General features: G+C 47.9%; 1 protein-coding gene across 1 annotated transcript in view; it reads left to right on the top strand.

The window, feature by feature from the left end:
- Window positions 1–420: 420 nt before the first annotated feature.
- The window catches only part of PARP1 (poly(ADP-ribose) polymerase 1), a 32,173-nt gene continuing 16,021 nt past the window's right edge, over window positions 421–16,572 (top strand). Inside the window, exons 1-8 of the mRNA XM_079298489.1 lie at window positions 421–576; window positions 4,202–4,364; window positions 4,876–4,994; window positions 5,593–5,807; window positions 11,417–11,513; window positions 12,917–13,033; window positions 14,485–14,661; window positions 15,087–15,228. Coding sequence (XP_079154615.1) covers window positions 457–576; window positions 4,202–4,364; window positions 4,876–4,994; window positions 5,593–5,807; window positions 11,417–11,513; window positions 12,917–13,033; window positions 14,485–14,661; window positions 15,087–15,228 — 1,150 coding nt within the window. The 5' untranslated portion in view covers window positions 421–456. The remainder of the gene's footprint in view (window positions 577–4,201; window positions 4,365–4,875; window positions 4,995–5,592; window positions 5,808–11,416; window positions 11,514–12,916; window positions 13,034–14,484; window positions 14,662–15,086; window positions 15,229–16,572) is intronic.

Genomic DNA, 16,572 nt, shown 5'->3' with positions numbered 1-16,572 from the left:
CTGTTCCAGTGCTTTGCCACCCTCATGTGAAGAAGTTCTTCCTCATGTTGGGGTGGAACTTCTCATGTTTCAGTTTACAGCCATCGCTCCTCGTCCTGTCGCCGGTCTGGAAGTGGCATCACGCGGCCAGTATTTTCCTGGGGAGAGCTGCTGAGCTCGGGTTCTCCCGAGACGCGGGGGCCCGGTCTGTGCGGGGAATGGAACAGGGATGCGGGGGGACGCGGGCGGCGGCGGGACTCGAACCCGCGGTCCTCAGCCCGAGCCGCCGCCGGGGCCGCCCCACGCTGAGGCGCGGCGGAGGCGCCAGGCGCGCGCAGCCGATCCCCGAGCGGCGGATCGGGCCGGCCGGAGCGCGGGGGCGCGCGCTCGGCGCTCGGCTGGCGCGGCCGTGGGCGGGGCTCGGCGGGCGCGCGGCGCGGTGCGGCGCGGAGCGGGGGCGCGGCGGGAGCGACGGCGATGGCGGAGGAGGCGGAGAAGCTGTACCGGGCCGAGTATGCCAAGAGCGGCCGCGCCTCCTGCAAGAAGTGCGGCGAGAGCATCGCCAAGGACTCGCTGCGCCTGGCGCTCATGGTGCAGGTACCGCGTGGCGGGGCCGCCGCGGGCGGGGGGCGGGCCGGTCCCGCCGCTCCGCTCGGTACCGCCGGCGGCGGGGCCAGCCCGCGGCTCCGCTCCCTGCGCGGTGCTCCGGAGCCGCTCGGCCGCGCCTTTCGCTGCTCGGGGGCGAGCGCAGCCTATTTTTAACTGCGCCCGGTGCCGTGTCCGCGCAGCGCCGGTGCCCGGGGCAGCTCTGCCCGCAGCGCTCCGGGGCGGCGGAGCCGCTTCCCCGCTCCCCGCGCTGCAGGGATGCTGGAGCCGAGCGGTGCGGAGGTCACCGTTCGGGCCGGGGGCGCGCACACCGCGCTTTGTTGCCGTCCGGCGGGCGAGGCGATCTCCGTGCATCGGCTTTTCCCTACCCCGGGAAGCATCTGCCGCTCGCAGCGCTCGGTGCCGGGAACGAGGAGTCCGCGCTCGGGGCGTGCTTTGCATACGAGACGGGGAAACTGCGGCCCGAAAGCTGCGAGAGGTCTGGGGCAGCCCCGGGGTGGTCCCGCAGGGCTGCTGGCACATGGCAGGCGTGCAGCAGCTGAGCCGCAGTTGGCGAGCGGGCTGCGAAGGCACGGTTCGCTCTGCGCCGCCCTCATGCTATTATTATTTGTCTCCTGGGGAAGAGACTGCTCGGCTTCCTTTTGGAAGGAAGGGAAAAGCCCGGCTCTGTGCTGGGGGGCTGGGAGCTGTGCACGGACCCGCATCCTTCCCGGATGCGGGGGAATCGCTGCTGGCAGGGGAGGGGGTGCTCTATCCCTCCATCCCCGCTGGCTGCAGAGGGGCAGAGGGGAGGGGGCGCCTGCAGCGTGCAGGGGGCGGGCTGAGCTTGGGGGTGTTGCTGTGAAAGGTAAGCAAAGGCAAGCGTGTGTCTGCGGAAAGCGAGCAAGGACGTGGCGGCGCAGAGCCCTGCGGATGGATGGGTGGATGGATGGACAGACGGATGCCGGGCAGGGCTAGCCCGGGTTGGAGGCAAAGCTGCTGCCCTGGAGGGGAAATACCTGCCTGTGCCTTTGTTCCCCAGAGCCTCTTGCCCTGGGAAGGATGCGGGACTGTGCAGGGCCGAGCTGCAGCGTTTGCTCGCACGTGTTTGTGCTGCCTCTCCTTTTGTCTGCCCGGCTGCTCTCAGCCGCTGCTGGAGCTGCTGCTCCTCCCCTGCTCCGACTTCCTCACGTTTGTTACCCCTTCCTGTCTTGCCCGGCTCTTGAGGCTGATTCGAGGCAGGGTGCCCTTCATCAGCACGGGGGCAGGGGTTGTGTTCTGGTTCTCCAGGGTTTGGTTTATGGAGTGAGCTCCTGGGAACCATGACATTCCTCAGAGAGCCACTGCATTTCATTGCCAGACATCTCTGCAGAACTGCCAGTCCTACACCAAGGACTTGTATTTTATTTATTTTCCCCACAACCTCTTGTATTTGCTTGCTTTTTCCTCTGCCTTCTGCTAGTTCTTGTACCAGCAGAGCACCCTGCTGCTGAGCATCCCACTGTAAATGCTTGCATTTCACCAGAGCACGAGGGTCCCTTGCTTTTTCCTGGGGAAATCCCCTGCAGAGCAGCCTCTGTGTCAGCATCAGTGCATCGAGCTCTTCTGCAAATTGTGCTGAAGATGTTAAAGGAAGACACAGACCAAGGCCTTACTTGTGTCTGCTGTAATCTCCCTTTTGTTGTGGTTCCTCAAGTGTAGAGCTCTGAATGACAGTGGGATTCTGGGTGCTTGGCGCAGGACAGGCACCCAGGCACTGCAGGACCAGCACAGCTTTGCCCTTTGCTTCCAGCTGGAACTGAGCGGTTTCTGTTATCTGAACGTGCACTATGAAAGTAAATCAGGTCTCTTTTTTTCTTAGTTTGTTTAGGAAACTATGGTCTAGAGATAGGTGAGTTGAGAGAAGTTGTGTAAACAAGGCCCAGCTTGCCTAGAGGTTTCATTTTCCACTCAAAGAAAAGAATCTAAAAGTGCATGTTGAGGAGATTATTCGCTGCTTGTATGGTTGTCTTAAAGACTGAGACAGCTCTGCTCTCTTCTGTACACCCCAGTGCCTTGTCCCTCAAAGCCTTTGTGTTGGGAACAGCCCTGGGGTCCTACAAAATTCTAGACACGAGCCCAGAGGTGTCCAAGTTGCAGTGCCAAAATTGCATGTGACTTGCATTGAGAGCAACTGCAGTCTGGCTGCTGTGGTGCTGTGAGGGTAACTGGGTATCCAGTCCTGGCTTGTGGGAAGAGTCCATCTGGAAATAAAAGTGTGCTACAATTTTAAGTGTCTACAGTTTGGGTAGATGGTTGTTTGCAGTTTAGGCTCCCAGCTCTCCTGGTTCCATGTTGTGGTCTTTTAAGCCCTTTCCTTTTTCTTCCTGCTCTTGCACAAAGCTCTGCTGTTGTTTTTGGCTTGGAGATCTCCCTCCTGTTAGTGAGTGACACATGGAAGGCTTTCCTAGGTGGTGAGTTCTTTATCATCAGTAATAATAGTTATACAGCACTGAGTATTATTAGTACAGCAGTTGTTTGTGTGTGTTGTTTGGAGCCAAACCACTGTAAGGTTATTTTGGCTTGTGGGTGACTGGAGCAATGCCAGGATGGTACCTATTGTGTCTTGAGTTTTTAACAGGTGAGCACTTGCAGAACAAGTGCTTGGTGTGGGGCAGGGCACTCTGGAGCTGCACTTCAAGGAGGACTTGGGTGATGCTTCTGTCCTGATCACAGGATCATGAAATAGTTTGGTCTGAAAGGGACCCTGAAGATCATCCCATTCCAACCCTCTGCCATGGGCAGGGATGCCCCCCATTAGTTCAGGTTGTTTGGAGCCCAATCCAACCTGGCTTTGAACACTTCCAGGGATGGGGCAGCCTCAGCTTCTCTGGTCAATCTTTCCTAGTGCCTCCCCACTGCAAGCCCTTGTGAAAACTCCCTCTCCAGCTTTCTTGTAGGCCCACTCCAGGTATTGGAAAGTGCTATAAGATATCCCTGGAGACTTCTCCAGGCTGAACATCCCAATCTCTCTAAGCCTGTCTTCACAGGAGAGGTTCTTCAACCCTCTGATCTTCTTGGTGGCCTGCTGTCGACCCCTGATGCAGAACTTTGATTGGCTCTGGTGTTTCCCTTGAATTTTGTCTCTGCCTCCTGCAGGCCACTCAGGAATTTCCTCAGGCCACAATCCTTGGAGCTGCCCTTTTATCTTTTGCCTGACATGGGTTCTCCAGGATATGGACAGTTTGCTTGAGAAGTGGCTCTCAAAGGCAGTGAGGCCTGCAGCCTCTTGTGCTGCACAGTCTCACAGGGGCTGGTGCAGCCATGTTGAGGCTGTGACCCCTTTTTTTTTTTTTTTTTTTCCCAGTAAAACAGATGGGCTGAGCAGCAGGGTGATGAACTAGTTAAGCTAGCTAAATGCTCCTTCCATGTCTATCCCCTTTGGGAACATCTTTCCAGCAGCTTGTCTGTCTTACTGGATTTTCTTCTTAGACTTTGTCCTGATTAATATCCATCTCTTGATTTTAATAAAATGAAAAGAAGAAATCACGTGTGTTTACCCAGATACGCCTCTTTATCTTGGGCTTTGTTTTGTTTTGTTTTTCCCCTTGATTCTGCTTGAATTGTTTCATCTTGGCCTAATGTGTTTTTTTGCTAGTCGCCCATGTTTGATGGCAAAGTCCCTCACTGGCACCACTACAGCTGCTTCTGGAAGCGAGCTCGAATTGTGTCCCACACAGACATTGATGGCTTCCCTGAGCTTCGGTGGGAAGATCAGGAGAAAATCAAGAAAGCCATTGAAACTGGAGGCCCTGGAGGAGGTAGGCAGAAGCCTCATGGTGTTTGGAGGTTCAGCTGGAACTGGGCTGTCTTTTGTTGTGCTGTTATTACGGTGATTTGATGTCCACATTACTTCAGCAAGTGATGTCAGAAGAGTTGTTGAGGTGTCTCACACTCCAGGGCTGGGATGCTGACAGTATCAAGCAGCATCTTAAATCACTGAGGGGAAAAAGCAGAGTCAGGTGGCAGATATATTGAAAAACATTTCTTGTTACCATGACTGGAGTATTTAATTTTCAGTTCTTTAACGTTAACAGGTGCTGTTGAACTATGTTTTTTTAATGGTACCTTCAGTTCAGTGCGTGGTTCTGGTGGTGTTTTGGTGCTTTTGAGCACTGACTGCTTGTCTTGCTCTGTATTCAAATTCTGGACAAATGAGTGGCTGGAGCCCAAGAGGTTTATTAATGCAGACTGCTAACAGTCTGGGACAGAGAGTAAGAAAATAAGGGAATGTGTATTAAAGCTGAACTCTGTATTTACTTTGTTCTCCAGGAAAAGGAGGGGAGCAGGAAGGAGGTGGTAAGGCTGAGAAGAGCCTAAATGACTTTGCTGCAGAATATGCCAAGTCTAACAGAAGTACTTGCAAAGGCTGTGAGCAGAAAATAGAAAAGGTGAAAAAGTTCTCCATCTCATGTTTTTTCTCACCAGTTTTAATTCAAACAGTGGCTTTTATAATTGCTTCCTGTCTGTCCTGCATATAGAAAGCACTTGTAGAGCTGCATTTCTGTGTCTGAGGAGCAGCTGTGTCCTGGACAGCTGACAGTAAAGGCATCCCTTAGGCATGGTAGCCTGGGCTTCAAGCCTGGTGATCCCTCCTTTCACTTGGAGCAGTCTGGATACGCTGCTCACCAGCATTTCTGTGCCAAGAGAGCCACCACTGACTGCAGCTTTTCCTGCTTGTTGCTGCTCTGCAAACCAGCTACGTGTTGGACATTTGAAAAGTAATTTGCAGAAAGACAGGGTAAGATTGTATTAGCATTGATTTGAGTGGTATTGGTTTGAAAACTACCTTAAAAAAGGTGACTTTTTCAACCTAGCAGCAGTAGATGAAAAAGTGGTGGAAGCATAGTGAAAGGCTTTGTACAAAAGCTGCTGACTTTGATAGAGGAACTGTTACTATTTTACGGGTTTTTCAGAGGCATCACTTGGTAACTTGCTCCTTCCAGATTGGCCTAACAATTGCTCTTGTGTCCCTTCAACCTGCCTCAGGGCCAGATCCGGATTTCCAAGAAGATGGTGCATCCTGAGAAGCCGCAGCTGGGAATGATAGATAACTGGTACCACCCAGACTGCTTTGTGAGCCGCCGGGCAGAGCTGGGCTTCCTCCCCGTCTACGGGGCCACACAGCTCCTGGGCTTCAGCATCCTCAAGGCTGAGGATAAAGAAACTCTGAAGAAGCAGCTCCCAGCGACCAAAAGCGAAGGGTAGGTGGTTAGTGTAAGAAATTGTGTTGTATGGAGGAGCCATTGGATTTAAATACGTCTGTGGAAAATGCTGTGAGATGCTGTGTCTCTGTTAAAAGGATATCGGTCGTAGGAAGGTTTGGTCCTGGTTGGCAACAGACATTCTCTGTCCTGGGAATGTGCTGTCCAGTTGTTCCCTGTGACTGCCTTGAGGAAATACAGAGACCTGCAGCTGTGACATGGAGGGCTGATGTAGGGCTTTCAGCCATAGAATAATGCCTGCATAATGCAGATGGATGCTGGGCTCTGTGCCTCCTTGTGTGATACTGTTATCAGTGATGGTTTCTCTGCTCAAACCACTTGTTAGAGAATTGATTTGACATGTTTTATCTATGAGCTGCTGATCTGTGACAGGCACTGAATCTGATAATGGTGTTTATTGGCCATGTAGTGCTTACACTTGGATGCTTTTGTTTGCTGAATCTTTCATAGTATGTCTAAAATTCCATTGCCTTGCATTGAGATTTTCAGTGGAGACTCTTGATGGAACTTGTACTGACAGAGAAGTGTTTCCAGGTGACTTGTTAGCTTTGTGAATCTTTCTTTGTTAATGAAGGCTTTTGTTACTTGTTCTTGAAATGACTTTGCCTGGAGTCATGCTTCATAACACAAACCAGTGTTGTATTGTCCCTGTGAAGGAAGGAAAATAAGGTATTCTGGATCCTACAAATAAGAAAGATCTTGTCATTGGAAAACATTGGGTTTCTCTGTGTACATTTTAGACTAAATTCAACTTTGCTTTTGTGAGGATTCACCGTTAAAATGTCCAGAGAGGCTGATGTCTCTTCTGAGAAGCTGTGACCATGTCAAATCTGTGCAGTCTTTGTATTGGCCCTTCAGGTGTGCAGCTGATGTGTGTGGTGGGCAGTTGCTTGGCAAGCCACTGCTCCAGAAGCATTTGACAGTGGTGTGGGAGCTGTGTGGGGAGTCCTGCAGCACCCCAGGATGGAGACTTTGGCCAGAGCCCTGTCAGGTTCTGTTCTGTTCACCTCACTCAGCTGAACTGGCAGAGACCAAGAGGAGATGTGTTCATCTGTTGTGCAGTCTGCTGTCCTCCCATGCAGGGGTTTAACCTATGTATGCATTGCTTGGTGTAAGCAGAAGTCAGTATTTTAATGTACTTACAGGTTTTCAAGTAGTCCTTTGCTTTTTGTGCTGACATGTGGGTTCTGCTTTGTCCTAGAACAGTGAGTTTAATTGGGTTATTTGTAGTTTTCTCCCATGTCCTTAGCAAAGCTCTAGAGATTTGCCTGTGTAAGTGCTTCTCTTGTCTGCCCTGACTCTGCTTTTCTGGGCCACTTCTGGGATGCTATGCAAAATATGAAGGCTTTGTAAAGAAAGGCCATGAAGTAGTTTCCAAGTCACTGTGTAAATAAAGGCCTAGAATTGCAGTGGAAAAAAGCTTGCACTGGTGATGTAGGGTAATGTGAACCTCACGCCAGAAAAGCAGCAGGATGTCTCATCTTTCCTGCTTTCTAAGCACTTCTTGAACAAGCCCCTCAGCAGTGAAGTTGCTGGCTGGCTCTTATGCTCCACTACCTTCTGATCTTTGGGCTGTGCTTGAGCCAAGGGTGGTAAGGGTCACTTGGAAAAGTAGTTGTCTGTCAAACAAACTGAATGGGTGCAAGTGTACTTCAGCAGCATCAGTGGAGGGGTGTGGTGTGCAAACTATCTGGTGATTTTGCTGCCAAGAAAGCACAGGAGTTATGGAGAAGCCAAAGGAAGAGCACTCCAGAAACCTGAATGAGGTGCAGTTACCTTGGGTAATTCACCTTGTGCATTCAATCAGATAACATAAATTAACAACAAAAATTACAGCCTCTTGCAGAAATTATGTTGAAGTGTCTGTTGCAAGTGAGATTCTCAAAATGATCTTTAGAGGTATTCCTAATTATGCTGTGTTCAAATTATATCTTGACTCAGAATTCTGTGCAATTCAGATGTGACACATCCAGATTCAGATGCTGCTGCTGCAAGTCCAGCCCATACTTTGAGGAGAATCTCAGACTTTGGGACTGCCCTGTCTGCCCTTTGTGCAAGAGTGGCGTTGAGATGTGCCTTTTCCAGATGGGGAGATTAGGTGTGGAGCAGGGCTACCAAGAATAAGTTGGAAAATCCTTTCCTTGTGAAGGCAAAATATGAGAGGATTTACTGCTAGGATCCTGGCTTGTTTCCTCAGCCAGTTCTGGTTGAAACCTGCAATCCTCCCTTGGGCTGTGGGCTGTCCTTCCTAAGCACCAGCACTTTGCAGACCTGGGAAAGGAGGATCTTGTGTCCTTGTCTGCAGCTTCTCTGTGGAAAGAATGCCTGTATGCTGGTGTAGGAAATGCAGTAGCAGCTTGTGAGCTCCTTTTGACAGTATTTCTTTGGTAGTGTGTGTTTGTCCTCCTGCTCTGAGCTGTAATACTTGCTGTATTTTCTGCCTCGCTTGTTTAGATGGAATTGCTGCCCAGGACAGGAGCAAAGTGTCACTCTGGGGATGTCATGCAGCAGTGGATTAGCTGCAGAGGTGATCTGAGGCAAATGTTAAGTGCTCAGGTCACCAACAGTCTGGCAGTGCTTTGCAGGGAGGAGGTGAAAAGGGGAGTTCTTGTTGCTCCCTGCATGGACTACTTGCTTTTTCCAGGGTGGCTGTAACTATCCTTTCCACCTTTTCATTGTAGGGAGGGGAAGAGGTGAATGTGAAAAGTAGAGTAGGTGGTTAGTAAGGGCCAGACCACAGTGGGACAGTTCACTCCCCTCTTCATCTCTAAAGCTGGAATAAGTGTTGTGTGTCCTCCATGAAGGTGAGAAGTGGTTTGCACTGCCTGGGATATACCAGTTCCTCCAGGCAAGCTATTGGGCTGCACCTGTCAGAGGTGCCCTTCCCTAGCAGGAGAAAGGGTGTACACAGTAGCACCTTGTGGCCCAAGGATGGAAGATCCTTGTGTGTGGCTTCTTAATGTGTGTCAGTGAGGGTGAAGTTTACAACCTCACTGTGACTGTTCTAAAATGTGCTGCTTTGGGAAGATGCAAGATGAATTCAGCTTTGCCATTCCCTTCTCCAGGCTATATAAAATGATTAGTGTTTGCTTTAGCCTTGGGCATGAGAAAGAGGTTGGTCACCAATAGCTTTATGCCTCCCTGCAGTTGGGATGATCCCTCCCACTCCGTGGTTTGTTCCAGTGGCTGGAGCAGGTACAGTAATCACTGTCTGGGAGAGCAACTGCTGTCCCTTTGACTGTGAGGAGAAGCTGCCAAAAGTGTAAGTTGCTGCTGGAATTTGGCTGCATTCCTGGGTCACAGGGTCTCTCAGGAGAGTGATGCCTTCCAGCATCTGCTGTGCTGGATTTGCTCCCTTTGGAGACTGGGAGACAAGTTACATTGTGGGAGTGAGTGCTGGCTGGCTGGAGGCAGCCTGACTGTCAGCAGACACTGCAGATACACAGGGCTGGGCTCCCCTCCTAAGCACTGACATCATTAAAGCCCCAGTTTGGGAAGCTGCAGTAGAACACTTTGCACTCAGGCTGATAAGTTTTTCACAGATTCTCTTGTGTACCCCTGACTCTGTTAAAACTTAGGGAACTCATTGTCCTCTTGGGGCTCAGTGGTTGCTCTGGTCTTGCTCCCTGCAGGGGCTGCAGCCAAGGAGGAGAGAGAACTTTTGGGAGGCACTGCTCTGTGTGTGATGGAGCCAGTCCTGCCACACTGGTTGCCACTTGCCTGATTTAGAGCACAGGCTGAAGTTTCTCTCAAGCAGTTGCTGGCAGCACAGTGTGGCTGTTTCCCCCACCATGAGGCAGGGAGATGTACAGCATAGCCCCTGCTCACTGATGGCACTGGCAGGGGCACAGCTGGAAGATGAGAGCTGCAAAACCAGTCCCCCAAAGTGCTCTGAACTGTGGGTTAGTCAGAGGTGCTAGTGGTGGCCACTGCAAATAAAGTGAGCACTTAGCCCGATTTTAGGGCCAGGAGAGTTGCTGGAACATGCAGGTCTCATGCAAAAGTTTCTGTGAGGAGAGTAGCTCCTGACATCCTCCTGCAGCAGCTTTATAGCTGTCATACAGAGTTAGTCTTAATGGGAACAAAGTCGTTGAGAGCTAACTGTTTAAAATGGTGAGTAGGAGGGCAATCAAGAATGTCAACTTCATGACTTAACCCTCAGCCACAGCTTACAAAAGAGAGAGGCTTTCTTAAACAGAAGCCTGGCTGATGTTTCATAACAGAAAGGGGGGAAATTATGCCTTGGGTTTTAGCTTTTATATTTTTCAGATTCTACTGCTTAATGTGTAACTCTGAAACTTCATGTTAGTTGTTAATAAGTTCTCTTCACAGGGTGGTTAGACAAAGCAATCCCTTCCCAGCTAGGGAATCAAGGACACCTGTTACCCAAAAAGCAGAAACAATGTTGAAGGGAAGGGGGTAAGCCAGGGGGCTGAGACTTCATATCCTGGGGCTGTGGTTGGGCAATTGACCCTGGTGTGTGGATGAACCGAAACATATAAAAGTGTAAAGACTCATGACCAGGATCCATCTTGGATTTGATTTGGGTGTAGCCCCAGCCAGGCTCTTGCACTGCCCAAGGTGCATCCTTTCAATAAATACCTGTTTTATTCCTTTTGCTCCGTCTAGTTTCTGCTCCAGGTCAGCCTTTCCAGACATCAGCATCTCTGTCAAAATGGAGTGTGAGATCCAAGTTATGCTTATGCTCTGCCTCAAGTTGCAGGCCCATCCTATCTCAGCTGGGATAGAACTTCCCTTGGCATCCTCACAAGAACACACTCCAGGCAGACAAAGGGGATGGCATGACTCTAGAAACATAAATTATCTTCTTCTGAGGTCCCTTGTCACTCTGAAGTCTGCCAAAACCCCCCAGTTTTTGTTTAGCTTTATTTTTCTAGTCTTTCTTGAGCAGTGTTTTCTGTAACTTCTCCCTTCAGCTCCAAGGTCTAGAAAATAGCAATAAATTTACACACAGACAACTCCCAACAGTAATCACAAAACCACTGTGAGCCTGGAAGCTCATTTTTCTAAGCAGTAACTTGCACCTGTTTGATTTCAGAGGCCTGACTTAATTCCAGATGGGAAATACCAAGTTTCCCAATGTGTTAACTCATTAAAGTTACCCTGTTTGCTGTCCATTATTTCAGTATGGACTGTCTAAGCTGATCAAGCTGTTAATTCAGCTGAAAGACACTGTGGTCTTTTAATCTGCATTGCTACATCTCCCCAGATTTGGAGTGATCTTTAGGTATGCCTTGGGTGTATAGATAATAGATGAGATGAATATAGATGAACATGCCTGAGAATGCTGCAGTCCTTCACATGTTCTTCTGCCACACCATACAGTTACCCTGTGGAAATCCTCTAAGTTACCTGACCTGATTAAAGCAGCTCACATCACAGAGCCAAGTGCAGGTCTATAATCTTGCACTGAGGAATTTGAAAAATGGGTTTGCCTGCCAAAACTGAGGATATTCAAGCCTCTACAGATACTGGCAGTCAGTAATCTGAGCTCTGGTAACTGCTGGACAGCCATTTCAACAATTTCCTTTCATGTTGTGTGGCTTTGTTTTGTTTTTCCCTATTAGAAAGAGAAAAGGAGAAGAGGTAGATGGAAATGCGACAGCGAAAAAGAAGCCGAAAAAAGAAAAAGAGAAAGAATCAAAGCATCAAAAACAGCTGAAGGTGAGTTTTAGCTGCTCACAACCTAGGAACTGCTCTGTTGGAAGAGTGCAGTGTCAGGCACTAATGAAGAGCTGTAGCCTCTAGAGAAGGCAGTACCTTGGGTGCAGACAGAGCAGTGGCAGCACAGATGGTCCTTGTGCCCTGTCACTGAGGATTTGCTGAAGGCAATTCACCCTTCTCCTTTCTCTCAAAAGACAGGAAGGATGTTCTCTAGGACTTGGGCTTATTGGATTTAAAGAGATTAGGTTAAATGCCTTTTTTCTGAGTTCTGTGCTCCTTCTTGTATCATCTCATTGTGGTGGCTGAAGCTTGGAGCCTGAGCTCTATAGCAGAAGAGCTTGGAAGACAATAAATAGCTCATTGTAAAAATTAAACAGAGATAAAGTGTACAACTAGATTAATGAATAATCAAATTTTTTTCACCCTCTGGGGAGATGTGCTCTTGGGTACAAATTGTGATAAACCACAGCTTTTTTACCTGTCTCTTTTTAGAATACTGTGGGAAGAATTCCCAGTAGAGCTTCAGGAATTTTTTATTTATTAAAAGTTCCCAAGAAAAAAATTAACAACCTGTCATTGCTGCAATTGAAATCTTAATGGGGCTGTGGAAAACACTGGCTCTGGCTTTTGCAAAAGTTTTCTTCTTTGTTGTGTGTCAGCACTGTAATTTTCAAAAAAGATATTTTTAAGGTTTTTGCAGCTGCAGTGTAGATATTTAGAACAAATGGAGGCACTTCATGGATCAGGGTCAACTTTGGGTTCACTTTTTTTAACAACATTTCATTAAGCATGATCATTAACACTGAAAATTACACCATTTAACCCAGTAAACCACTTCTTCCAGGGCACACTACATTTTTTACTGTAGCTAGTGGATAACATTCAGAAACTAACAGAGATATTTTAGGATGCTTCTTTCCTTCCCAACCCTTTCAAGTTCTGTAGAAAGACCCAAAAGAATATGCATGCTTCTCCACACTGCTGCAAGTGTCTGATCTGGTAGAAATTCCTCTAATGCATTGTTATCTTTAAAAAAAACCACAACAGTGGCAATCAGCATTTCTGATTTTTTTTTCTTTTTTTTTTTTTTTTTTTTTTTTATGGAAAGCTCAAATGCAGCTACATCCCCACTGTTCTCAGTGTCAGCTAGATAGGTAAAATGTGCTAAGAATGTTGAGGCCACTGACATTTGAAGGATGTGACTTTAAGGATGTGTTTTAGGCGTTTGGTAAAATGTGTGACTCTTCCTTTTGGCAAAGTTTCTGGTTCTTGGAGCTCTTATCTCACAATCTTTGTTTAACATAACCTGGACTTGCTAAACCTTGTGCACATACTGCATTTTGAGGAGTGTTCTTAGCTACTTGCAATCAATTGCTTTCTAAGCTGCTGGATTTTGTCAACAGGAGCAGACAGAGCTGATCTGGGGCATCAAGGATGAGCTGAGGAAGGTCTGCTCCACCAATGACCTGAAAGAGCTGCTGATTGCCAACAAGCAGGAGGTCCCCTCAGGGGAGAATGCAGTGAGTTGGTTGTTGTTGTTACTCTGTGTCTGTGTGGGGTCCTGGAATTGGTGAAGCTGCCCTGACCCAATATTGCTGCGAGGTCCACGAGTCTGAAGAATGTTCCTAATATAACACTTAAGAAAGAAATTTGGTGCAAAGCTCAGTCCTTCTGTCCCAGGACTCTGGTATTGCTGTTACACTTGCTTGTGAAGGGTGGTCAGCACCTTAGATGTGGTGTAGTGCCTTCATTGTGCTATGCTCAAAGTGGTCTGTGTTTTATTTTTTTTTGGTGCTGCGTCTTCATGAGCAGGTTAGTTAAGGCATTTCACATTTCCTCCCTCAACTGTTAAGTTATGCAAAATGAAGCAAAATTTATACAAATTCTTTCCCAGTTTCTTTCCTAAAACCAGTCCATTTTGGTCTATGTAACTTGTGAAAGTCTGCTCTCTTTCAGAACCACGTACTGCTTTAAGTACTTGTATTTATCAAGACTCTTTATAAGGAGTGTGGGCTGGAGTGTGGGAAGTGTCTAGACTCAAAATGGTCATGGAATACTCTTAGGCAGGAAAACCTGGACTTGTCTGAGCCTACATTCCCACCTACCTACTCATGTGCTCAGATGCAGTATCTTGTCTTCTCCCTGGCTGTTCTGGCATGGCAGCCTGGTCAGGTGCTGTGTGGTAGGTGTGTTTTCCTGAACCAAGGGATTACAGAATGGGTTGGATTGGAAGGGACTCTAAAGATCATCTCTTTCCAACCTCCCTGCCATGGGCAGGGATGCCACACCCCTCAAAGCCCCATCCAACCCAGTGTTCAACACTTCTGAGGATGGACAATCCACATCTCCTCTGGGCAACCTCTCCCAGTGCCTCATCACCCTCAGAGTGAATAATTTATTCCTAATATCCAATCTAAACATACTTTCAGTTTAAAGCCATTGTCCTGTCACTACATTGCCTTGTAAAGTGCCTCACTGCTCTCTTGTAGACTCCATTTAGAAGGTCATACAAGGAGACCTGGAGACCTTTTCTCCAAGTTGCACAATTCCATATCTCTCAGATTGTCTTCACAGGAAAGATGCTCAAACCCTTTTTGTCATTTTTGTGGCCCTCCTCTGGCCTCACTTCTGCAGGTCCATGTCCTTGTTCTGGTGGGAGCCCCAGATCTGAATGCAGCTGTCCAGGTGGGATCTCATAAGAGCAGAGTGGAGGGAGAGAATCACCTCCTTTTTCCTGGAGAGGAGAGACTGAGCCAGGGTGTGAGCAGAAGGAATGTGTGCCATGCCTCTGAGGCATCATATATCCGTCAGTGTGGCTGAGAGGCTTGGTTTATGTTCAGAGTGTGTGTGACTTGCTGGAAATGTCTTTGCCAGCAGCTTGGCAGTTGTGTTCTTGTGCAGCCCAGGGCAGCACTGTGTGAGTGCTTCCAGCCTCCTGCTGTGACCTGCTCTGTGTTCTTTGTTGCTTTAGATCTTGGACAGAGTAGCAGATGGGATGGCATTTGGAGCTCTGCTGCCCTGCCAGGAGTGCAAGGGGCAGTTTGTGTTCAAGAGTGACGCTTATTACTGCTCAGGGGATATCACTGCCTGGACCAAGTGTGTGGCTAAAACACAGACTCCCAACAGGAAAGACTGGGTAATCCCAAAGGTGAGTGTTTACTGCATATTTGGTGTTCTGAAGCACATTTCTAAACTGATTGAACAAGCAGCAGGCAGTGCAGCATGCCAGAGAGCAGTGTGCTGCAGTGCTGAGCAGCTGTAACAGCAGGCAAGTCCTGTCACAGTCGCATCCCTTCAGGAGCAGGCAGCTAATGCATAAAGAAATCATATTTTTTCCAGTAACACTAAATTGAAAGAGACCTTGTTGATTTGATTTGAAACTCATCATTCACCCTCTTCCAGCTTTATTTTCTCAGTCAGTAAAGTGAGATTTTGTCCACCTTAGTGTGAATGTCTTAAAAATAATTTCCAAGACATGCAGTAAATGCCAACATCTGGCTAGCATTCCATTTATCCTTGAAATCTTACAGTAATATATGTTGGTTTTAAATTGTTTATGCTTCCATCCCACAGGAGTTCCGGGAAATTCCTTACCTGAAGAAATTCAAATGTAAGAAGCAGGACAGAGTGTTCCCTCCAGATGCTGCAACTGTGAACTCTGCCCCTCCTCCTTCTGCATCTGCTCCTTTGTCAGAGACTGTGTCTGCACCCAGAGGTAAGTGTCTGGCTGGGCATGGATTGGTGTAATTGAGGATCACATTCAGGCTGACATTCCCAGCCAGACAAATGTGCCACCCTGAACAGTCCCACTGTTCTTCTGCTCTGGAGCAGGCAGAGCTCTCCTGGTAAAAAATGTCTTGTGCTTCATCTTCCCAGCACAGATTAACTGTGATATGCTCAGTCTGAGATCATGGGCTTGAGATTCTGTTGTTTATTCACAGATCATTTTGGGTGTTTCTTGATTGTGAGGAAGTTATGTGTATGCAGTGAATCAGAAATGTGAAGGCTGATATTGCAAATTGTGTCTCAGGGGAGACCTGCTTCAAAATGCTGCCTCACTTGGTTTCTTGGGGATCATGCAGGGATGTCCATAATGCCAGATATTCCACAAAAATTTAGGTTTTGAGGGCAAGAGGGTTTTTCAGGTGTTTATTTTGTTTCTAAATCATCTACTGAGATTGTCTTTACTGATCACTGACTCCCCTTATGCAAAATAGATGTGCTGTCTCCAGCTGGCAAAAGGTTGGACTTAAGAAAGTCCCTGTAGGTTGCTGGAATGAGTTACATGCTTTAGTGGTAAAGACTGTCTGTTAAGAACTGTGCTGACTTCTTTCTTATTCAGCTTTTTTTTTGTTCTGGTCATAATTTTGGGTGCAGGGCATTGTTGTTACTTGGTTAAAAAGGAAGGAGTAATTCTGCACAGTTAACTTTAGCCAGATCATGTTATTTTAGCAATGAAGACAAAGGTCTTGTTTTTGATTAGCAAACTGATTCCAACCCCAGTATCTCCTGAAGGTAAACTCAGTATGTGACCAGATTTAAAGCCAGGTTGCTTTGTTTGCTAACAACCAAACTGATCTGAGTTGAGGGGAGAAGAGGAAGCAGAACCCTCAGTTGGTCAAAGTTGATAGCATTTATCTTTTAGCAGTGCAAATATACTCTTAGACACTTGCCATGTCCTGGACCAGCCTGAATTGTAATATTAACACAATGTCATGGAGCCTCAGGTGGTTACCAGTTTGCTCCTGACTTCTTACGGGTTCGCGTGGTAGAAATTTTTACTGTCTATGAGATCAAAACTAGAACAGTGTTGTTTGAGAGATTCTCTCTGCAGCTGCTTGAAAAGAGATTTCCTATTGAAAAGGCAGGAGCTTTCATGTGACAGTGAATTTCTCCCATGCTATCCAGACATCAAAAGAAAAGGGAAGCAGAGCACAGTCCCTAGCAGCACAGTGCTGAAAGAAGACTAATTCTTTTTACTTAACAAACCAAGAAAAGGGCAAATAGGCCTACCTGCCATTTCCCTGTTTGTTGTCAGCTGCTGGGCTTTGTTTCCTTT

This window comes from Erithacus rubecula (assembly GCF_903797595.1).
Source record: "Erithacus rubecula genome assembly, chromosome: 2".
NCBI lineage: Eukaryota > Metazoa > Chordata > Aves > Passeriformes > Muscicapidae > Erithacus > Erithacus rubecula.
The sequence above is the reverse complement of the archived record's forward strand: the minus strand, read 5'-3'. Positions and strand labels throughout refer to the sequence as shown.